The sequence below is a fragment of the Venturia canescens genome, chromosome 6 (genome assembly GCF_019457755.1).
Source record: "Venturia canescens isolate UGA chromosome 6, ASM1945775v1, whole genome shotgun sequence".
NCBI classification, from domain to species: Eukaryota; Metazoa; Arthropoda; class Insecta; order Hymenoptera; family Ichneumonidae; genus Venturia; species Venturia canescens.
Genome location: NC_057426.1, coordinates 1732776 through 1757818, shown reverse-complemented (window position 1 = coordinate 1757818; position 25043 = coordinate 1732776). Strand labels below are relative to the sequence as shown.

The 25043-nt window shown below is 42.8% G+C and overlaps 2 protein-coding genes across 5 annotated transcripts in view; one reads left to right on the top strand and one right to left on the bottom strand.

Moving 5' to 3' along the window:
* Positions 1-1217, bottom strand: part of gro (groucho) — a 51869-nt gene extending 50652 nt beyond the window's left edge. Inside the window, exon 1 of one of the 2 annotated variants that reach the window (XM_043420911.1) lies at positions 429-1217. In XM_043420911.1, the coding sequence (XP_043276846.1) occupies positions 429-434 (6 nt within the window). In that variant the 5' untranslated portion in view covers positions 435-1217. The remainder of the gene's footprint in view (positions 1-428) is intronic. The other variant, XM_043420912.1, reaches the window with a different exon arrangement.
* Positions 1218-4685: 3468 nt separating this feature from the next.
* On the top strand, positions 4686-23827 carry LOC122411821 (protein fem-1 homolog CG6966). Of its 3 annotated transcripts, none has more exons than XM_043420866.1 (6): positions 4686-5577; positions 19627-19786; positions 20379-20831; positions 20910-21505; positions 21625-21831; positions 21938-23827. In XM_043420866.1, the coding sequence occupies exons 1-6, from the start codon at positions 5518-5520 to the stop codon at positions 22340-22342; spliced, it is 1881 nt and encodes a 626-aa protein (XP_043276801.1). In that variant the 5' UTR covers positions 4686-5517; the 3' UTR covers positions 22343-23827. The 3 variants fall into 3 exon arrangements, with proteins under 3 accessions (XP_043276801.1, XP_043276802.1, XP_043276800.1); XM_043420867.1 differs by lacking the exon at positions 4686-5577 and adding an exon at positions 10719-10736; XM_043420865.1 differs by lacking the exon at positions 4686-5577 and adding an exon at positions 19156-19272.
* The last annotated feature ends 1216 nt before the right edge of the window (positions 23828-25043 follow it).

The window sequence follows — 25043 nt, the reverse complement described above, 5'->3', positions numbered from 1 at the left end:
AAAATGTCGGGCCTCTTTGAAATTCCGTTGCAAATAACACCTTTCCATGAGGAATCGGTATCAGCTTATTAATCTCGATATATTCAGCGATTGGGAAAAGTTAAAAAAAACGTCGTCAACTTGTACCATTGGAATTTCGTACATTTTTCCATGCCTCGTATTCCGACGTGTGTCCACTCGATTCGCTAAATATCCCCGTAAATTGATTGCGAGTTGTCAAAAGCGAGCACGCCGAATGAGAAGAAAAAACAGCTGAAAAGTTAGTTCGACGGTTGGACGAGTGGAGCGAAGAATTCTTACAAAACCGAGGGAATTTTAAAAGCAATGCTGACCCGCATTGCCCCGACGATATACGAACTCGATATTGTATGAAGAATAACAAAATAATAATAACAATAATAATAATATCGTAATGCACGAGAGCTTACCCTCATTCCTCGCTACGCCGGCGATGTGACAACCTCGAGATGAGACGAACGGCGATTTAGCCAAACACACAATCGCACGTTAACTCACTCACCCACGCATATGAGCAGAAAAGCGTCTGCACGCTCCGCGCGTACATTTACGACGACGCATAAATATATGTGTGTACTCACAAATGCGCTACTAATACACCAGAAATCGCCCCCCTCGCGAAAATAATGACTAGACAATCGGATCCAGTGAGTCGATGGGTGTACTTTGTGTATGTGTATGCAGCACAGAACAACCGCATAAAGAATAGATAATGTGTTTAAACACTCGAGAGTGCTATATATCGACGAGAATAGATATCTCAGCGGCGAAGAATATAAAAAAGCGTAACGCTCGAAAAAGCGAGACGGATCGGGTCTCGCGCGAAATTCGTTCGCCGGTTAACCCAAATCCATCGCGAATCACTCAAACCAGTCGTATATAAATAAATACACGGTATTAAAACACAAAGCAAACTAAAACACACTCGCGGAATGTATTATTTATGGATACCCGTGTTGTGGATCGAAAAGTAGTTGGATTCGTTGTTTTTTGTGTCAGACAAATGTCGAGGTTATATTTTGAGTTTTTCCCAACCACGCGTCGTGGTTCACAGAGTGTAAAAAAAAAATAGGAAATAAAATGACACAACAATACACGCTCGCGAGACAAGATGTTGCTCGAGCGACTGGTAACGCTCGACTGGTATCTAAACCGACCGAGCGTAGTCCGGGCTTGGAACTGGAAACGTGTGAACGCCGCGGCGAACACCAACGATGAGAGTATGAGAGCACCGGCGGTGGGGAACCGCGAGCAAAAGTGGTGAGGGCCGCTCGCCAAGAGTGGGAGAAATTTCCCCCTCTCCGCGCCGCTACCACCTCGTCACTTTGCCCGCACTCCCGTTGCCCATGCCACAGCCACATCGCAGTATCGAAGTATAGTGTGTAACTCGCTGTGTAGTCGGTAGTTGCGAGAGAGCGCGCGCGTCAGGATACACACTACGCGGTTTTCCTCTCAGTCGCACCCCCGCGCGTAAAGTGCATTTCAACGAGGACGCACCGACACAACACAAAGTGTGTATAACTCTAGCTCCGATAGAGACCGCCCGTATATTCTCCATTCCGCCGCGAAAACTACGTACAGGCTGTCCTCGAAACAACCCTTCCAAAATTTACAAATCGAACCTGTCTAACGGTCGCGCGAACTCGAGAAAAATGGCTGCCGATTTACCAGTAGAAATGTCCCGACACCGTTCGTTCGATCGAACCGAACATAAAGCTTCAGCGTTTTTGTCTTATTCTGTAGAAAATATGGAAATTCTCTTTCCGAAAATACGAAAAAATCAGGCTCCCTGATTCTCCGTGATTTTGAAATAAAATTGCTGTTCAGTTCGTGTAACGGTCTGCTGCCACGACGCGAAAAGAAAGTTTTCTCTTCGAATAAATGTCATAAGTTTATGAAAGAAAAGATTTCAGTGAATTTTGGGACACGCGATATGTATCACGAGTTTACAATGAAAAGGGCAGCAACTTGGAATCGCCGAGCTTTCGAATGAACTTCATTCGAGTCCTTTTTAATATTATATACTGTTTGGTGCTACATGAAATGTTGTGTTGCTCTCGAATCGATGTATTCGTGCGTGTGTACGAATGTGGGAATGGATGGGGGAGAGAAGGACGTAGAAAAGATGCTCGTGAGGCTTAGAGAGAAAGACGCATTCTGGATTTGTCACGCGCCCGCTGCTCCCTTCTTCCATCTTCTTTTTCTCCGTTCTCACAGCAGCTCGTGCCAAATCGATCTCATCCATCTCACTTCGACTCGTCGGTCTATCGGTTCGCTGTTTTTCGCGGTTGTCTTTGTAGCGTATTATATTTATTATATGTGTATTTGCGACTCTCCCGTGCGTTTCAACCGTCGAGACACGGGCGTCATGGGGTATCCGCGTCTATATATTTATCTTATTTGTTGTATCATAACCAAACCGAAATTTATTACGAAAACTGAACTATGATCGGCCGGACGAGGCGCCTCGACTGCTCTTCACTTTCGTATTCGACTTTTTTCAATCATATCCAATTTCATTTTACAAGATCCTCTTTTCACAAAAAGCGGAAATGGAAAATTAGATTCTAGACAGATTCTCTCGCTTAACCCGCCCCGAACTTCAAGAAAATAAAGAGCTATCGTTTAAGCGAAAACGAACGGGAACGAGAGAGCGTGGGGTTCGAGGCAAAGAAGGAGAAACGGAGGATCGAAGGTGTCGGTATAAATGGATCGTAAAACTCGTTTATGAAGCTTGGCGATATTCTTGCGCTCTCTCTCTCTCTCTCTCTCTCTCTCTCTTCGTTCTTACGCTCCCGCGTCCGGAGATGATTACGGCTCCACCCCGGACTCCCTCTGTTGGGCTATGTCGCGGTATATACAGTGAGACATAATAGTAGCAGTATTTGGCCAGCTATATAATGCGATATGCGCCTCGAGCTAACCCCCCTTCCAACTCGTACACGCCGCACGAGTCTTTTAAGTACTTTCAAGTGTCCATGTACAATGTGTCCTTGAAGCAAACTTTTACGTGCTGACGTTTCTTCGTGCGGGATGAAATTTCAAGTTCAGGAACCCGCGCGAGTTTTTCGAGCGAGTTAACCTCAAACTTGTGACCAAGTCGTTCGAGCTTGGACCGATGGAAATGAGACGTGCGCCGGTACTTTGCGAAATTGTGAGATTCGATAATGATTCGTCGAGGACCGTGCGACAAGAAAAACCTCAAGGTCGTCATCATTTAGGACTTTCACGGTTAATCTGAACTCACACTTTTCGGATCTTCACTCTCGGGACACCGCTTGTGTACATTTACGATAATATTCTGTGTCCGTCGAGATTATTTGTGGACGATCAATTCCTGACCACTTATTATTCTCTTTCTGGGCATTGTTCCTTTCATACTCTCATTTATCCCTTTTTATCGGTTTTCCTGAAGCATATTTCAATGTTATTGATCATTAAAATTGTTTACTGTAAACAAAGAATCAAAAAAGCGGCCAACATAAATAAGATTCGAAATATTTTTAATTCATTCGTGAACTTTTGTATTCGAACCAAATCCTTACGAAGAACGTTCGTATACGTGAACCGGCGGTTGAATAAATACGAGCGCTAGTTAGTTTATTCTAATAATTCGTTTGACATGAAATTTTTCTCCCAAATTCCAATGCGTGCGCGCAATGTGGATTTTGTTCTTATGAAATGATCAAATTTTTTTCGAATTCAGAGGAAAAAAAGTAAATTGACGAAGTCAACAACTTCACAACTCTGGAGACGGCGATGAGAAAATAAAACAGCATCAAAATGAAAAGTGCCAGCGTTTTTTTCTATCCTTGACGTTTTTTTGGCTAGTCACGAGTATTCAACGATGACTTTATATATTGAGTATATTTTGTTACTGAACTTAGTTTAGTTTAACGATCGAGATAATATTTCATCACCTTGGGGATCCTCAATCGACGAAACGCAGATACTGTCATTCGTCAGTGGATAAAATAAGTCCGTGAAGTGACGGTTATGATCGTTGGTTGACACGTTGGACTGTACCGACGTGTTGGAAAAATTCAGAGACCCGAGCATGGCGACATCTCGCGAAGGAAAGCTCAATTAACTTGCGAAACGGAATACGATTCCAGGAGTAATCTTTCAACAAATTGACAGAAAAAACTGCATTTCTAATTGTCATCTGGAAGAAAGAATTAAAAATTTGGAGAAAGTCAATATTTTTTACGACGTCTGAGAAAAAAGTGAATACACGATATTTTATTACCAAGAGTCGGTGAGTTAGAAAAGGTGACCTCAGAATACCGCTGCTATCTCGCGGCCAACGCTGGAAGCTCGACACGGCTCGATCGATCACGAGTGTATTGGAAATATAAACTGCTTTGTATATCATCGAAGCAGGTGAAGTCTCGGAGAATTTCCCAGAACGACTGCAAGAATTCCAAGAAAAAATAGCGAGATAGATAGTAAAAACTCAGAACTAATTTAACCGAATGAAAATATATTCTGACGAGGCAAGAATTAATCATACGGTAATACGGATAAGTACAGACAGCCAGGGGGGCCGGTAGAACGAGGGAGTCAAGTCGTCAAGTGGCGGGTGGGTGAGGAAAGGAGTGGGGGAAGCGGGTAGCCCGTGTGAGCAGCAGCGCGTCGCCAGAATCCAGGCAGCCAGCTTTACGTCGCTAGTTGTCGTGTGCAAAGCGCAGCCTTTATATTCTCGAAACATTGTCTTTTTATTTTCTCTCAAATCAATTATTGCAACCCCAACAACAACGACGTTGCAGGGTTTTTTTGTCATCTCTCAATTACGGAAAAAGATCGATTAATGCGAGGGTCGCGCGTGCGTGCGTGTGCCCGTGTATGTAAGTGTGTGTGTGTATGTGCCTAGAGTTATTCGTGCAAGTGAAAATCAGCTGGGACGAGGAACCAGAGTATACAAGAAAAGACGAAAAAACAAGTGCCAACGAAAAATTGAGTTCCCAAAGTTCTACACCTTGCCATCGATTATTCATTCCTCGCCGTTCTCGTTTTTCATTTTTTCTCTCAGTCTCTCCTCAAGATACTATATTTTTTCCTCTAAAAGTCTCCGCTCATCTCGGTACATCGAGGACTGAGAGGCTCGACGAATTCTCGAGAGTTTAGACGCTCTCCCTCACTCTCTTTCGCTTCTCGCGTGTTAAATCAAGTCACCCTAGCTCCGAGACGTAGCAGCGTTGAATAATCTCGTGTGTTGTGTCGCGGGTGCTCTCGAATCACGAGCTCACCCAAATCGAGTTCAAATTTTTTACACATTTATTTATACGCACATTGGAATATACGAATAATCCAAATACCTGTATAATCGTGCTTGAAAAACTGAGAAAATACAGCCCCGAGACAGCGAGAGAAGGCAACGCCGAGAACAAAGAATTGAAAAACAAAAATACGTTTCATCAAACAAAAAGTAAACCAGCGCAAAGATCATCTCATATCAATTTTGTGGCGAGCTTGTGGCTGAGCGTATTATGAAAAAAAATGGATTATAAAAGCGCGGTGTACAACGCTGCGAGGGATGGAAAGCTGAAGCGTCTCAAAGTAAGCTTTTATTCACCATATTTATCCGCGTTCTCTCGCGCTGCGGCCTCATACTTTGTTACTTTGTTCTGTTTGTCTCCTATCAATGACTCTTTCATTTACCGCTAATTTCATTCCCATTTGGCAACAATTAATTCCATTGTCTCGTTAATTAGTATTGCTAATCGCACTTCCTAAATGCGGAGCCCGTGCGTTTGCGCGAATAACGAACCACACTTATTCCCTCTTCTTATTTACTTTTTTCATTCTATACTAACGTTTCAGTCGGAGCTTAACAACTCGGCAGAATCATTAGAATTATCAGATATTCTTAATGTTTCGTTTTCATCTGTCATTACATTTAAGTCTCTCGAGTGGTTACGAAAATGCTAAATATGGTAAATTTTTCGTTTTTTTTCACGTCCATGGCATTTAACGAGTGTCACCGTATCGTTCTCATGATTATTTATGATTATTGATAAATAATGACTAATAATGACTGTTCAAGCGAACAGACTATGTCTGTTGACACTTGGTAAACGTTAACACATTCTTATTCCTCTCGGATTATGGGAAAAAATTGCAATAAAACACGGCGAGTCTTAATCGTAGGCATTCATAGCGTAATTAAGTCGACCGGTCAAAGATACGAGTCTCGCTCGTTCGAGCTGTTCGCCCTAGACTCGTTAGCCACCCACGCTCGATTTTCCAACGACTCTCGTCGGACTCGGACCTCATTATACTCGTGCATCTGCGTTTGCACGTATTAAGCGCGCGCACGCGTGCGCATTGACGCGTGCGTTTAAATAAATACGTACGTACCGAGGCTCGGTGCAGCGCGAGAGTCTCGCGCAAATACTAATTGTCCTCTGCTCAATTAATTCGATACGGAGTTTCCCCGCTGCAGCTCTTTCCCGTTTATTCGAAAATTACTCGCTACCAATGCCAGCAAAAATTCGCGTTATTTATTCGTTAAATGGCTCCGTTTTCGCGCTCGGATATTATCACTGAATAAAGTGTTCGCAAATTCATTCGACGAGGACTCATTTATATTTTTACGATTATTTCCTATCGCTTTTTCATAATCGTTTAAGCTTTGCCTCATTGGCTCGTTCATTTGAAAATTTTCTCCTTAAATTATGCTCTTTGAATATTTTAACAAATTGCAACAAACGCGGCAGATTTGACTTTCGATATTCATTTTGTTGGATACAAATGAGAGACCCAATTTGCCTCATCGTTCTTCAATCATCAATTTCATCGCTCAGTTTTTATCGGGATAATTTATATCGGCGGAGGCGGAGTAGCGGAAAGATTTTTTTCTCCCCACCCAGCAATGGAATTTGTCCATCGAACTGAGTTAATCGAAAATTTGACACATCGCCGATTTTTCCGACGAACATCAGCTCATCCGGTTTATTCGATCGTGTCGTGACATTTTTTTTTCATTAAATTATTAACGCAGGAGCCAAAAAATGTTCGTCAAAGAAAAAAATGTCTGAATTTGAGATAAGTCAACATTTTTTTGCTCAGTGGGCTCGAGGCGTGCGCGTGTTGGGTTTGCCGCCAACAAAGAGTCAGCCGTGTGTTTTTCCCGTGGGGGGGGGGGGGGGGACGTTTGAAAAATAAAAACTTTGGTTAGAGAGGGGAAGGAGGGATTTTGGAATTTGGTGACGATGTGTCTACTTCGCGAGTAGGAAATAGCCGCGTTCGCGGTGAGATGAGCCCGTTTATATTTAGAATTAGGGAGTGTGTATCGTGGCTCGTAGCGTGGTCAGAAAAATCCTGACGCGCGATAGAGCCAGTCAGGCTCGAAGAAAATGAGGCGCAGTTTATTTATTTTGCTGCTCTATTTTTCTTTCCCTTTCTTCGACGCTCATGATTTTCGAGTGGTTCGGCGATGAAAACACTCGTGAACGATTGTGCTCTCGGCTTCAAAACAATCGACGCGCCTTCCCGAAGAAGCCTCAGCCTCTAATCCCTTCCGTCACCGCGAGCGAATACTCAATCACGTGGAAATTGATTCCTTTGCGGGGTGTGACCTCGCGATTGGATGCCCACTCAAAATAACGCAGAAACGTTTTTTCTCTTTAATCCATTTTTTAAATCATTCGACTCTATTGATTGAAAATTGGTAAGAATTTTATTGATTTCTGACGCTTGGGGATCGTGAAAAAAACAGTCGATCGCGAGGGCCGCCGCTGACAGGGAAAACTTTTCGAGCTTTCGATCTTCGAATCATTGAGCCGAAGCCCTGAAATGATCGGCGCAGTTGGCAGCGCAGGTGCTCAATCAAATTACGATGAGCAGGTGAGGAGTTTCGTTCGTGCACTCGATGATCGTTTAATGGCAAAACATATTCGTGCTTTTCGGAAGAAATTAAAACTGCGTGAGGTTCTTGCTAGCGATATCGAAGTATGGACTTTCTGTCCTTGGGACAAATGAAATTGTAAAGTTTGGGCAACCTCCCGACAAGAGTAGTGTGTTGGGTGGAACGAAAGGAGGTCAAAGCCACAGCAGAAGCGGTTGTATATTTATTATTTCTCAGCGCGGAGGCTCCCGCGAGAGAGCGAGCGCACCTCCATCAACCGACGACTCGGATATTTTTAAATTCAATTCGTTTCTCGATAATGAAAATTCAGCCTCGCGACAAAGAGTGCATTGTAGAGACGGGCTTTCCGATATTTTTTTCTTCCTTCGCGTCCGTACCGCTCGACTCGGTCGGCTATTATTTTATGCCGATAATGAATTTCCCGGGGAGCAAATGTACTTCGTATTTCAAATCGATGTTGGGACGATGTTTCCACATTTTAAAGGAAGACCATGCGTCGCTGCTTGTCATTCAAAAAAGCAACTGAACTTTTTTCCTCCTTTCGTGACCGAAGAAACGAATAAAATTTATTCTCGCTATTATTCAAATAATGTGTAACTTATTTTTTGAGATTAATCAATTTTTAATGTGACGGCGGTTAAAATACTTTCGTATCGTTAAATCGTCAAGCAAAACGGTCATTTTCTATTTATACGCGAATGCATATCCATATTTTAAACCAGCTGACTCACCGTTTGTGTCGTTATTACTCGTTAACCTCAAACAAGTGTTTTTCTTTTTCCATTCCCAAGTGATTTTCACCGGTAACGAAGTTTTTTCAAGACATCATCGATATCTAAAGACATTATATTGTTTTATTCGCGTTTTTGGGAGGATCCTATTTCATGAAATCCGAATCGTCTCACAGGAAATGTGGCAGGCACAAGAGCCTTCAAAAAAATGTGGTTTTCGTTAATTGTTTCCTCGACACTAGACGAAAGATCCCATAAAAATTCTGGGAATAGATGCACGCTGTATATTTCTAGCTTATTTCCAAATGTCAATTCTTAAAGTTGGAATTTTCGATTTCCATTAGATTCGCGTGAGCTTCCTTAAGAGCTTACGACGCTGAAGTTTGCAAGGTTCAAGTCCAACGAAACGAAGGAAAGAAACATTTTGAATTGAGCAATTTTTTATTTGACGTTGCGCAGGTTGAAAAACTTCGAATTGCAAACTCGGCATGACGCTGAAGTTTCCAGCGTTGGAGTCCACCGAAATGATGTAAAAAAACTCACAAATAATTCCGCAGTAAATCTCCAATCTTGTTCCCTGCCGAATGTCCAATTCGTAATTTTTCGAGCCACATCAATAATTCGTGAAATAAAAAAATAATGAATTATAAATCTTTTTTTTTCGTTCATTTCGTTGAACTCCAACGTTGCAAACTTCAGCGTCGTAAACTCGGCAGGGAACAGAATTGGAGATTGACTGGAATTGTCGGAGAGTTTTTTTCCATCGTTTCGTTGGACTCCAACGTTGCATTCTTCGGCGTCATCTCCGCTTTTATTTTCTCTTTTCTACGAGAGATCTTACGGTCTATGGATATTTCATTGATCGATTTGAAAGATCGTTTCATTGACAGCGTTGAGAGTCCGTGTACGGGAGCGAGACAAAAGACTCTCTCATTGGCGAGGCGCATTGCCTCGTATCGTTGACCTTCGTTCCGGCTCGCGCGCGCGCAAACGAAGACACAAAAATGCCAAATCGGGCGGTGGTGGAAAACCCTTTTTTCTTTATTCACGAGGTTTTGTTTTGAATTTCTCAGGGTTACGGGGCAAGATCGTCTCGGCTGAAAAGCCGATCGCCGTTCTCGATCTCGCGTGCACCCGAGCGATCGCTCTTTCGTTTCGCCTTTTACCTCCCCGCATGAATATGCAGCGTTAAAATTCGCAGCGATATTTATTTCGCTGGATCTCCTCCGATATCGGAGCATTTCGATCGCTCTCGCTCTCGAGATACATCGGAAATATAAATTCCTCATCGCTTTCTAAACACCGCGCAGTTTTTCTTCGCGAATTAACGAAAAAAAGGATGGAAACGTTGCTCAATTTAACTGTCGGCATTTCGCACGCATGACTCACACCCGTTCCCATTCGTTTGCAAACCAGATTTATTGCTGCCGAACCGAGCATTATTTATCAGCGACGAGCTCGCACGTGCTTCGGTTATGAATAGTTACAACTGCAAATCGCGCGCAGAAATTTTGCAACCGGTAATGGTATCGCGCCCCTAATTAACCGACTCCGCAAATATACTAATTATCATTGAATTGTCCTGAAACGTGGACGTAGGTTTATACACGAAAGAATAGCGCGCGACAGCGACGATTTTCCGCACTCGGCCTCGATCGCGATCGACGAACTTTTATGCTAAGTTCCCTCGCTTCATTTATTTTTCAAGCGTCTATTCTTTTTGCTCAATCCCCCGTCCGGTTGTACGCACGTCCCGGTAGCGATTCATCGATCGACCGTTTTTTTATTCCTCTTCGTTGTCATTATGATTATTTAAACTTTTATTATTCCTTCATTAACCGAGTTGCGAGAGCCTCGGGCAGAAAAGCTCAACGACGAATCCGCTCAGTCGCGAATCTTCGCCGGTCGAAGCCTCACTTTTCTCTCTTTCTCTCTTTCTCCTTCGTTTTTTCCACCGCGATCGATCGCCCGAGCCTCTCCTCACAATTAAAATGGACAACGTGTGGCTGTACCTCGTCAAAATTATTCTTTCCTCCATCGCTTTTCTCAGAGAGTGCTAAACTTTTCTTCCTCCATTTTTTAACGATTTTGGGCAACCGTTTCCAGCGCTTCTCATGGTGAGCTACGCAGCTCCGAGCTGCCCTTCTCCACGACGCTGAAGTTCGCAACTTTCGAGCCCAACGAAATTAACGAAAATAGCATTTGTAATCCAACCATTTTTTATCTCACGAATCTTTGGCGCAGACTGAAAATCTACGAATTGTAAATTAGGTAACAAATTGAAGAGAGTTACTGCAATTGTTGGAGAATTTTTCACATCATTTTATTGAACTCCAGCAACAGAATGAAGGAAAAAACATTTCTAATTCGCCAATTTTTTATTTCACGAACTATCGGTGTAGGTTGAAAAACTGCAAATTGCAAATTCGCTCGGCAACAAAATCGAAGATAATTACTGAAATTATCGAGTTTTTTATTTAGATCATTTCGTTGGACTCCAACGTCGCAAACTTCAGTGTCATGTTTTTCCAATTTTCCAGTATTTCATTACTCCTCGAAGACTAGCTTCGCGGTATTCGTGTGTCAGCCGATTACTCAACGCTCGCGCATTGTTCCGAAGGATTCGTACGAGCCGCGGGAAACTCGATTAATTCGTTCGATAGTACGCGTGTGTTACGAGCGAGAAAACAATGACGTATGCGACTGGGAGCGAGCACCTGTTCGTTGTAATTTTCTGCATTAGTTCGTACACCACAATGCGCTTTTATCGCTCGCTCAAGTTCGTTTTTCACGCTACCAAGAGATCTGAAGCGTGCTAAGGGAGATAAATTCATCGGACTAACGATCATTGATTCGCGAGGATCCACTCGCGACTGTTTACGCGAACTGACGTCAGTCTGACGGATCCCTAATCGGCTCGAGTCAAAGCAGGCTGCCGGAGTAATCGATATATCTTTGCCGCTAGTGGTCGACTCACGCGCGCACACCGACGCGCTGTTTCTACTCTATGGGCTGCACACGAATGCTCCCCATCGAACAAATTACTACACGTCGCATTTGCAAATTAATGGCGCTTAGTCTTGCGTGGACATACATACGCGCGTTTCTCGCTGACACGAGATCCGACGTCGTAAACATCCGCGTGTGTCTTCACGCGGATACACGTACGCGTACAGGGTGTCCGATCGATCGCTCTCGGAATCGCTTCCGAGGGGCTCGAGAGCCCTCGATCGATCATCACGTTTTTCCACGTTCGACACATTTTCGTGACAAGCTTCGGTTTCACCGAAGTGCTCGACTCACCGTCGGCTGGGAACCGACAAAACTCTTTCGTTCGGCCACTACGAATGACACTGAAGTTTGCTACGTTCGAGCCAACGAAACGAGGGAAAAACATTTGTCATTCAACCATTTTTTATTTCACGAATCATTGGTGAACGTTGGAAAACTACAGTTCCAAACTTCAGCGTCGTCCATCACGAAAATCGTCCGTGAAAACAACAAAATGAATGTGCACTGTGAAAATGCGTGCGCGGTCGAAGATGACGCCGAAGTTTGCGACGTTGGAGTCCAACGAAACGATGTGAAAAAACGCTCCAAAAATTTCAGCAATTCTCCAATTTTGTTCCCTGCCAAATTTGCAATTCGTAGTTTTTCAATCTGCACCTTCGTGAAATCAAAAATTGGTGAACCACAAACGTTTTTTTCCTTCATTTCGTCGGACTCCAACACTGCAAACTTCAACTGATTCATTAATTGTTTCAATGATCGAATTTGAGTCAATTTCGTGATTGAGTTTCGACCGAATTTATCGTTTAATTTGAAAAGAAAAATTCTTCGAGCTACACGATTCTTGGATCACCCTGCAGATTGGGTTCGTCGATCGATCATAGTCACAGGAATCCCAGTAACATGGACATTCTTGGAGCCTCAGAGGCTTCGATCTGTTCGAACGTATTATGGATTTCCAATGCGTCACAATCCGCGCCATAAATAACGCGGTTGGAAAAAACATCAAGAAGTTGTTTCTCCGGATACGCGTGCTTTCCGTGACGTGACGTTTGCATAAACGCGCGCAAGTTTTATAAAACCGAAGATAAAAGAAGACTCGAGTCCCCGCACGCGGGATCGAGACTTGAGCGAGCGCGTTTTGTTGTCTCACCTCGACAGAGCGCCATCGAAAGGTTGCTCGCAACGTTTCAAATTTCCTGCACTCCGAACCTCGCTCCGAACACCATTTTTCTCAAGGATTTTTTTCTCCCAGTTCCTAATAAAACGTGAAAAAACAAATCTAGAAACCCGTTAATAGAATTAATTAAAAAATCGATTGCGCAACTTTGGCCATTCTCGAAACTGTTTCAAAAAATATTTACGTAATTCCCGAGAAATAATTCTCCATAGTTCAAGGTTTCGGGTTCCCCCGTCCCGGGCCTTCTCCTCGCCGCGAGCGTTCCGACACGATTTTTTCCTCACTATACATGATCCCCCATTAATTATCTCCGAGCCTCTGCAATCGTGAATTTTTCAGTGAAAGTTCGTGCAATTTATTACGAGCGAATGAGGCTCGATGATTATTGTTTATTCAATACACCGGCGGTGAACAGTGCGCGCGTCATTCGTATTCGCGTTTAGCAATCGCAACCAATTCAGTTCTTTTCAACGTCAAAAAATCTGTACAAATACCCCATCTCGGATCGGGAGGAAGATTAAGTGGAAAAAAACGAAAAGGGAGCTCGGTGGAAGGCTGGAAAAAATTCTTCCCAGGGCTCCAGCTCCGCACGCTTCTCTCTGATAAAGTTGCTCCCACGATAGATTACTTCATTATTTTTCAGCGCGTCATAAACGGTGTATTCACGCATGGACGTTTATGTAACGTTTGCTAATAATTTCGAGCTCCATTGGAGCTCGAGTGTGTCGTGACGTTGGAAAATCGATAAGAGACAACTCCTTGACGAGACTCGTTTGTGTAAACACGATTAGAATGAGAGAGTGGGAGACCCGCTGATAGAAGCGATCGCAACGAATCCAATTTAACCGCGCATGACGACGCTCAAGTTTGCATCGTCAGAGTCCAACGAAACGAAGGAAAAAAACATTTTTAATTCAGCTATTTTTTATTTCACGGTGCAGGTTGAAAAGCAATTGCAACTGAAATTGTTGGAGCGTTTTTTCAGATCATTTCGTCGGACTCCGACGTGAGCTCCAGCGTCATCGCGCATGTCCGAGGCCTCGATTTGAATTTTAAAAATACGTGCGCTCGTGATTATATGTGCGGGGAAAAACGCTCGTTTAATAATTGCAAAAAAAATGGTTGTTGATCGAATTTCTCAGCTCGATTGGAGCTCGACAGGCTGGATTATCTCGGATGAAATCGCGTGGAATAAACACCCTTGAAAATTCAAGCGACTCGTTCATCGTCGGAGGAGCTCGCGACGGTCCGCGCGCACATGACTCAGCGGATTCGTTAGATTCGAATTGGAAAGGCCGGTTCTAATGACACGAACGAAACGGTACCGTGTGCCGGCTAAACTTTTCGTAGGTTAAAAAATGTGGAGTTTCCGTTAGGATATGGTATCGGAGTCCTCGGACAAACGCTTACCGTTAGAGTAAAAGAAGTCTGTGCAGGAGCGTGACGCTCGCGATTTCGTCGTGAATCCACAGTCGTTTTTCGGCGAGGAAAAAAACTTGGAAATCGAACCAACCAATTGATTCCTGCACTAAAATTAGAATCGAATACCGAGGAAAAAATTGGCATTCGAATCATTCACGGGTCGTAAATTTCGAGCATAAATATATCGAGCTATTAAAAAAACTACAAAAAAAAATCTCGAAAGATTGAGCAGACGAAAATCACTGCGACGAAAGAGAAAGAAGCGTCCGCGGGGTTGGAGCGAACTTTGCAAAAACGAGAAAATCCTCTCATCGATAAAGCTAATCAAAGGAAGCACAAAAATGACTGTCCAATTACGGCCAGATTTGTCTCGTTCGACAGTGCTTCCGAGCCGACGAGATTACAAATATTCATTAGTTTTAATGACGATTCTCGATCGTTACCACGCGAGATGTCGTAACGCCAATAAATTTGCATTTTCATTGCGCCTTTTCACAGGTGACCGCTCAATTTGTCGTTTCATTTGTTTATTCATTGAGAGTAACTGGTTTATACGAATACATCGTCGAAAGTTTAGTCGTCTCGACGACCAAAGTCGTTCTAGATTTCGGTCAATTAACACGATAACTGTATTCAGATTGCTTCGCCGCTGGCCTGTTTTATTCACGCATATGTTTATTATTCGTTCGTTCGTGGCGCGAGCATAATTGAACATCGTCGCAATCTCTCGATCCTCGCGTTTCAGTTTTGTAACGTCCGTCCTATTTCTGTGTAAAAAAATACGACTGTTCATCGATCGAGCGTTGAAACGAGACTATTCGGACGAATTTCTATTCCCACGTACGTTTTTCATTGAACTTGCGTTGCCGGTACTTTTGTTCGATCGCGTAGCGACGCAGAAATGCCTCGAGGATCGTCATAAAGGCATTTAAACTGACGCCATCTCGCGCGGTAACAGTGAGAGTCGCGTGAAAAGTTTGTCGAGCCAGAAAATAAAGAACGGTCATTTATGGGAGTGTGTACGAGTGCATACGTGTGGGTGGCCTCTCGCTGCTTACGTGACTCAGCTTACGTCTCCCGTGTCTAGACTTTTGTCTCTCCTATATACAAGGTGTCTTGGAAATTTTCCTCGGGGTTAACGCGACGAGTTGATCGATGACGCTGAAGTTTCCAACGTTGGAGTCCAACGAAATGATCGAAAAAAACTCTCCAATAATTCCAGTAGTTCTCCTATTTTGATCCCTACCAAATTTGCATTTCGTAGTTTTTCAAGCTGCACCAACGATTCGTGAAATAAAAAATTGGTGAATTAGAAACGTTTTTTTCGTTCATTTCGTTGGACTCCAACGTTGGAAACTTCAGCGTCGTAGTTGATCGTCCGATTCCGAGGAAGAAACTCCCGAGCGATTTTTCAGCTGGCACGTCCAACTGTTCTTAATACTTTGGCTCTGATTCGAAGTTCCGGAAATTTGGGTACTTCCGGCGGGAAAACTTGCCGCTTCGATGTCTTCATTTTTTTCTGTACACCGAGGCCAATTGAGAACGTGGAAAACGACCTTTGCTCGGACCGGTTCGTCCTCCAAGTGCGTCTTTAATTAACTGACGTCTGCAGTCGACATTTTCCGCGCCTATCGATCAGCCAGTCTCACCCTCAAATATCGCGCACGCTCGAGCATTTATACCTTCTTCTTTGTTCGAATGAGCCTTGACAATAAAACCAACTCGGACTGGACGCTCCATTTCCGCGCGCAATGTTTTCCCCTTTCTCTGCTCGTTTTTCTCTCCCCCTTCACGAATAGAGCGAACGCGAACCGATAAGTTATGTAAACCTCAACTCCACACGATTTGTAGGGAAACAATTAGAAAGTTGCGTAAACGTTGATGCAACGAGCACCGCCGGATGCATGTATGAATGAAAGTGTCGAGTCTTGTCACATCTCAGCGCGGATATACACGCACGAGTATGCCGATAAATTTGTTAAATTTATTACGATTTATGCTTATTTAATGTCTTCGCTGAATGGGGACTTTGATCGGTGCTTTCCAAGTGTTCTCGATCGATCGCCGTCATCCAACTGGATGGAATGGGCGCTAATTTTCTACGGCGACGATCGACCACTTTATTTCCCGTCCGAGGACCAAATTTATGTTTTTATTGACTATTAAAAATCGACGAATTGCAGAATTGAAATTTGACTGCGAAATCACAGATTCGAAACCACTTTCACGTGCGGATTAACCCGCAAGTGTCGTCGAAGCCCCAGGACATAAAATGCGACGATTGCACGCTATCTCCGCGTCCGCAATACGAAATATTCAATATTAGCAAGTACAACGAAATGTGGAGAAATAACGAAAGAAAATGACGAGTGAGCCAATCGCGGAAGAGCACGCTCTCACATTTTAGCGAGAGGTCGAGCCGACTGTGTGCGACGCGCGCGTCGTCGCCGAGCAAACTCGCCGGGCTCGAGTATCCAGTCCCATTTACTCGTCCTTGCCGGAGAAAAACTCGAGATCGTCGGGTCCGCGCACGTTTTCACAATTTCTAATAGGAAAAATAGAAGAATGGAAGAGTCATTTTTTCCTGGGAATCCTGGTCGCGATGAGGAGCTCGAGAGTGGGCCACTGCGATGCGATGACACTGAAGTTTGCAACGTCGCAGTCCAACGAAATGGTCTGAAAAAACTCTCCAACTTTGTTACCCGCCGCCCAATTTGCGAGTCGTAGATTTTCACCGATGATTCGTGAAATAAAAAATTGGTCGATTAGAAATGTTAATTTCGTTGGACTCGAACGTTGCGAACTTCGGCGTCGTTGCGATGCGACACAAGGAAAAGTGCGTCTGATCTGTTCGCAGAAGAAAATGACTGTCTCGAAGGTTTCCAGATCTAAAAGGCCTCTGGATGCTTGATAATCCTCGTTCGATAGTCTGCCTTAAAGTCGTGGATCCACAGACACAATTGGCGCAATATCTCCGCTGCACGAATCCAGGGACGGTGTTTAGCAATTTAAAAGATTGTAATTTCTATCTCGCGAGGCATCGAGGGCTAATTATCTCGAAGACGGAATCCGTTTATGTAGAAAAATAATCGTCGGAGATCTGCTCCTGAGATTGCGCTCCGACATCAAGTTTTTTGCATATTAATGCTTTTCCACTAATCGTAATGTACTGTGCGAGTTCTACTTTTCACGAGAGTCAAGGACTTTGCTGATTCGAGTCATTTCTCGTCGGAGTCCTGGGACACGATTTCATCTTTTTTTTATCAAGTCCCTCGACGAAATTACGAATAATCAAATGTAAAGATGTTTTCGTGCGATTCGCACATCGAAAGGAAAAATCCGAAAGATTTTCGACACTACTCAGTCTCGCACTAGATCGATAATTCGATTTGTTCAAAGTAAATAACAAAGGCCGGCAACGTAAATAGTCACTCGGCCGTGTACGTGACAAAGTTTTGTAAAACGAGGATACGGAACAGAATTTCGAGTGTCGGATTGAAGGCGATGCTTGATACACTGCACCGGTACTGATTGCAGAGAGCGAGAGAGACAGCAATTGCCAGACGCGCGTATTTACTCTAAATTATGGTGAAGTGTGCGCGCGCGCTTCAACCTTCGTCAATGAGAAAACAAAGAACCGCGAGTCATGACGTTGAAGGTTGCAAAGTGTGAAGTTTGCGATGAACGAAATAATTATTTGTAATTCACCAATTTTCATTTCACGGATCATTGGTGTACGTTGAAAAACTACAAATTTCAAATTCGGCACAAAATTGGAGATTTCTTAAAATTATTCGAGAGTTTTTTTACATCATTTCGTTGGACTCCAACGTTGCAAACTTCAGCGTCATCCGCAATTCGACGTTTTGATGCAATTTTCAAACATTCGATCTCTTCGTATCTCTCAACAAACGACTAACCGTGTTGGGCCACACTTTTCCCTACTTTTTGCAAAATTTTCGAACAGAAATGTTGAAAGCTCAACATTGTCGTTGTGGAATTAGATTCTCAATGATTAGAAGCTCACTGTCTGGGCAGCCATCAGTTAAGGGGTTTACGGTGCCCCGTATAATTGACAGTGAATCTTGGAGAGCCGTGGTCAGGGTGGCCCCGGGGAATAAGAGACGTGTGTGCGGAATGAGACTGAGAAAAACGAGAGAAAGAGAGTGCGCAAAAAATGGAGGGGGAACATCTCTGGACTGAGCTTCGATGAGCCGAGTATTCAAAAAGACGCACATCGGTCTCCGACATCGTCAAATGTATTTCTACTCTCGGTGTATCCTCCAATAATTTTTTCATTGCATTCGTCAAGTCTCGGTGGACCTGGTGCAACGAGATTGCGTTAATTTTCATTGCTCCCCGCATACAAAAATTCAAATTCTATTCACTGCTCCACTTTGATAATAAAAGTGGAAAAAAAAATAGAATAACCGAGATCGGGGTCGTTGATTTGAAATTCTCGGACTCAGCGTTCTTTAATTTCGTGCAAAAGATAGTAAAAAAAAGTGCTCGAGCGATCGAACAAGTGCCTCCGTAAATCAGGACAATAAAATCCAATTAATCTCAGTTTCTCGTGACATTTTCTTCGTTATTTTTATCCCAAAAAGTTTCGATCGAAAGTATATTTTTCGATATCGAGTTGAACCTCGGTCGGAGACGTTTCGAGTGACTTTTACACGGCGAACTCGTGTAAACGCTTCTAAAACGCTCTTTCACACTCACTTTCATTTCGGGCTGTCGCGTACACCAATTCGCAACCGATTTTCTCGTTTCGGTTCTCCGACGGTCATTCCACTGGCCCGCATCAATCGAGGCGTCACTTTTTTCAATTTTTTATTCATTCTTCCATCACGGGTTCCATCTTATCAAATGTAAGTTGAACACGAGCCCGTCAACAGTCGTGGAATCGTTTCCAGTGGAAACGTCACGTTTTTTTTTCAATGAAAACGAATCTTGCGCAGTTTCGTGATGTCAAAGAACTTCACTCGGAATGTCCCGTGCACTTCTTCTCTGCTGAACACGCCGTTGCAAGACAATTCTTCGTACGTAAATCCTACAACAGGCACGAAAACGACTTCAATCTTCTCTCCAGCACAAGGTGTTCTCCGTACGCCATCTGCAATATGAAAATACACTTTTTTCATTTTCGTTGTGAAGAAGAAAATGGTGTACAGTCGAGTCCTGATAAAAATCCAAAAAAATAACGCTCTAAAAAAATGAGTAAAAAAAAGTTTTGGCAAAAATTTATTTTTCCACTAAATAAGGGAGTAAAGGTCGATTTCGATCCCGTTGATAAGATACCCACACAGGTCTCGTGAAAAACAAAAGCCGAGCTGATGATTTTTACAATAGCCAACGTACGATTAAACAAGCAAATTTGAATCTCCGTGTTGCAGGTGTTTCTCGAGCACTTGGGGAAACATGAGGTAGGACAATTGGTCGATGCGAAGACCCACGATGCAACTCCGTTGGTCATGGCCTGCAGGAACGGGCACTACGACGTCGCCGAATATCTGATCGACAAATGCGGCGCCGACATCGAACAACCGGGCTCCGGTACGTCTTTTTAATATTTCATGGTAAATTCACTGGTTGCACAGTGATCGGCCTTCGAAACAAAGCTCGTGGCGTTGTTTTCGCTTCGTGGCTTCTTCAATATTCATCAAAATAGTGGAGTTCTCGTTCAAAGATGCGATTATCATTGAAACGTCAGTCACGCTGCATCGTGTGTGATTATTGATCGTAAAGGTAGAAATATTATTTCATTTTTATGAAATTTTATTTCGCATTCAATAATAATTTCAAAAATTACAGCTCCTCATCGAACCACCGTTAGTGGACGTTACTTTTTCAAGTTTAATTCCCTCCGTGGATGGAGCAATGATTCACTTTTACGACCACTCCAGACTTTTTAATGCCGACAAAGTAATAACTCGAAAAAAAAAATTTGCTTTACGGTCTAATGATAGGACGGGGAGAAAATCTTTAGTGTCGGGAAAATAGAATTGTGGATCGTGTGACTGTTGAAATGCGGTGAACTGACTAGCAGAAATACAGATAGGAAAATTGGATCGCAAAATAAAGTGGAAGGAAATTGAGAAAGGGAATAGAAATAAAAAGAGGATTAACGTTGCCGATTGTTTGACAGTGGTATTCGATGGGGAGACGATAGAGGACGCACCGCCTCTGTGGTGCGCAGCAGCGGCAGGACACCACGCTCTCGTGATTCTTCTCGTTCGAAGAGGGGCCAAAGTAAACTCAACGACGAAAACAAACTCGACACCGTTGCGGGCGGCGTGCTTCGACGGGCACTACAACATCGTCAAGTTTCTCGTGAACCACGGTGCCGATATCGAAGTTGCTAACAGACACGGTCACACCTGCCTCATGATAGCCTGCTACAGAGGTCATTATTTTATCACCAAGTACCTACTTTCTCTGAAGGCCGATACCAATAGGAAATCCGTTAAGGGCAATACCGCGCTCCACGATTGCGCTGAGAGCGGATCCCTCGACATCCTTAAGGTCCTCGTTGCCCACGGAGCACGAATGGACGTCGACTCGTTCGGGATGACGCCTCTCCTGGCTGCCGCTGCTATAGGTACGCTGTCGAAATATAAAAAATTCATAAATATCATACAAATAAATGAACGAATGTTTAATCGTTGAAATATTTCAGGTCACACTCACATCGTCGAGCACCTGATAAAAATACCAAATTTCGTCAGCAGAAAGGACAGAATCGATGCCCTCGAGTTGCTAGGAGCGACGTACGTCGACAGAAGAAGAGACATGGTCGGTGCATTGCATTTCTGGAAACGAGCGATGGACGAAAGATACCGTGGCGATGGACCCCCGATACCAAAACCAACCTCGCCACCCGCCGTAGCGGCTTACGACTTTGCCCGGGAAATTTGCGAGCCCGAAGCCCTCGACGAGCTCCTCGCTGATCCGGACGAAACCCGAATGCAGGCCCTCGTCATACGAGAACGTATCCTCGGACCCGCGCATCCCGACACGAGCTATTACATCCGCTTTCGCGGAGCTATTTACGCCGACGCTGGAAAGTTTTCTCGATGCATCGAACTATGGAATTATGCCCTCGATATGCAACAGAGCATGCTCGAACCCTTGAATCCCATGACCCAAAGCTCCTTCTTCAGTTTCACCGAATTGTTCAACTTCATGGTTGGCGAGGAGGGCAGACAAACCGGCAGAGGACGCAAAATTCCGCCTGTCGAACGCGAGCAACTCACGAGGGTCTTCACAAAAGCGGTACTCCCTCCCCTCTCTCGTTTTTTAAATTTAATTATTTTATTTCAATTTCCATTTATCAATGGTACAATCACCATTTTTATGAATATTTTGACACAAGTCTTGACGTTTGGTTGCAGGTCCTCGAAGTGAAATTGGGAAAGCAGATGTTAGACAAAGTGCCAATTTACGAGCGTGACTTGACTTATCTCGATCGTATACTCGTCATAACTCTGTACTTGGCGTGTTTGCTGACGCGAAAAATGCCGGAGGTTGGGACTACCGAATACGTGGAACTGCACAGAGCTATGCACAAACTCGTACGAATAAACGCCAAGGGAAAAAAGGTATACGGGGATAAAGGACTGAAATTTTTTTTATTCCATGACAATTATTGGCTTTGACGAAAGAATTTGAAGGCTCATAATCCGGAGGGAATTTGTTCCGTTGTAGGGGAGAGACGTGCTACAAATAACCCAAAACGTGGATTCGGTCTTCACGAGAAAGTTTCCAGCGTGCGAATTTCCCTCGCCCAATTTGACGTCGGCACTGTTGAAAGCAGGAGCCGATCCAACCGCCAGAGACGAGGATGGAAATACAGCTTTGCACTTAGCAGCGATATCGCGTCCGTGGAGAGCCGACATTGCCGAAGCTTTGCTCAAGGCCGGAGCACACATAGACGCGGTCAATTCGAACAATCAAACGTACGAAATGATATTAGGCAAAAAGGAGAGCTCAGTTTCGATAAATCCGCTCAAATATACGACTCTCGAGTGTCTCGCTGCTCGCGTCGTCGCTAGAACTCACAACCTCGAATATGTGCCCAAACATCTTAAAGATTTTGTTCTTATGCATTAGCCGAGTTTTCAATAATGAAAAATGAATAACGGTTTATGACAGCCAATCTCTCTAGTCGCTGCTAAACGAGGGTCAAATCGCAATTACTTTTTTTATCCCTCATCCTCGTATTTTCGGTTTTTCCATTCAAATTTATGTCTCGTATACAATTTTGTTGCGAGAAAAAGAAAGAAAAAACATCTCGGCCTGACTCTGCACTATTGATCTCGAAGAAAATTGACCCGGTCTTTTTAAAAAGTACACGACCATCGTTTCTACTTCTGGGAATCCTCGACTAACCTTCTACCTTAGCGTGTGATTGAAATTTACATTGATTCATTCGTCGATGCTCGAAATTACGAATTTTTTCCAACAGCATCGTCTAATTGATTCGTGAAAATTGCATTGTTCCCATTTCATTATTCATTTCAAGATTAGATATTTTTATCATAGTGTTAACTCTAACTATTAAAATGAAACTTCTGCCAAAAGGTACAAATTATTGAAACACGGTGGATGAAATGTGATAAGAGTAGATGGAAAAACTGAGGATTCTCGTGGGAAAACGATAATCGACGCTTTTTAGTTTCATTGTACATCGAGCGAGTTGTTAAAGATTTAGAATCAGCGCGAACGTTCATTGATTATTTCGGGCTGCGCAAGTTGGTTGTTAATTGAATTTCCAGCCTTACGATGTAACTCGAACGGGGATCGAATTGATAAGGAAAATAAAATTAATGAGAAAGGAAAATGAAAAAATTCGAGAGAAGCCGAGAGGAAACAGAGAAGAGTCAATCGTTCGGCGATTATTAATTCAAATCGTTACAAATTGTGATCAGAATCATCAATAGTACACACACACACACACACTAATGCGCGTGGACATTGAACTATAGATGATATTTTATCAATAATGAAATAAAATGGATAAAACGAAAAGCAAAAAAAAACGAGAGAAAAACAATAAAGCGATAAAGAACATTTTTGTGATTTTAATCGGGGCTCTGAGCTTTGTGTAGAACTGATACCGTCGTGTGAATTGTGATACAATACATTCATATAGATTAGTTAATGAAAAAATGAGAAAATAAAAAATGGATCATGAAAGGAGCGTGTATTACGATAATGAGCACAAAAACACACCCATACATACACACGCACACATACAAAACAGACACGAGGTCTTCCGGTTGAACGTAATGAATATTTTGCGATAATGAACACACATAAATTGTCGTTTAGATTGCCTAAACAGTACCAGAACAATTTTTAATTTACTCTAATCTCGAAACATAGTGATCGTTAATATTAGAATCAAGAAAAAAAAACACACCGATTTCATACGCCCCGATTAAGCTTGACGCGCGCTCTAGCGAACTCCCAACCAAGTTGGCTCGTTCACACGGGAAAAATATAATACTTAAAGAAAAAAAAAAACAAAGTTTCGACCGAAGCGTTTTATATTGTAAAGACTGCGAAGAAAAATAATACAGGTGTGTCAATGAATCGTACGCCAATTTTTCATTCCATCACCGTCCTTTACCTATTGACTTTATTCAATAAATAATTCATCAATTTACAGCTTAGATCTACATTATCCAAATTATTAATTAAAAAAGATTATCATTATCTGAAACAACAAAAAACAAAAACACAAAACTTACCATGTTTCGAATGACCTAGTCGAGATCGGCTCGCTTTTAAGTTTCCTGGAAAAATTAGTTTCAGTTTTTAACTTTTGGGCCATTCTTTCCTCAAGTACATCTTATATAAAAAAAAAAAAAATGCATAATAATACGTTGATGCATGAATGAGTTTTTCGACTCTTTTCAATGGGGCCCACGATGCTATGAAATTTTATAAACTACGATACGGAAGAAAATCTCGCACCATCAATCGAAATTGGACTTTCGAGAATTCATTTTTCATCCACACCCAAAAAATAGACAAATTCGGAAAATTCCATAAACACCCCATAACAACACTTCGAAATATATGAATACGGAGATCTTGGTCCGGAGAATGAATCTAGAAAAAAAATGAAGTTACGTCTGTCCGAGGACAAAAAGAAAAACAAGAGACATCAGCTTGTAAAAATGTCTTTTGTATTGCATCTTCAATTGGATGACGAATATCCGACAATAAAACGAAAGAAAACTTACCATTTCACAGAAATTCCAAAGGTGCAAAGATAATCACGATTTTCCTCATTGTGCAGGCGACAAATATTCATAATCGTCAGTATCAAATGACCTAAATAGTTATTCAACACTGAGAATAGCCGAGATTCGATGATTTCGAAAAAAACGAATTAAAAGAAAAAAATATCCAGGGCACTGAACAACACGGAATGAACAATAGGCGTGTGTCAAATATTTAAAAATCCGGTTCTTCCATTATTCTTACGGATCAATCTCCAGGGGGTAGGGGGGAGGGAAATTGAACAGAAGTGTTGAAAAAAGGCCTAATTAATCATCTCACCTGCGGACGAACGAGAGCTTCGGACTTCCAATTGCGAAGGGGATGGCAAAAGCTTTTTCATTCTTCAAGTATCATTTCGTAAAATTGCAATACTTGTCTCCACGATTGACTGATTAAAGTGCCACAATAAGTAATGGACTTTTCAAAGCAATTTTAAATATTGCCATTTTCGAAAATAAATGATAAGATGAAGAATCATGAGTTAATGCCCCTCCCTGAGAAGAACCAGGTCACCATACAC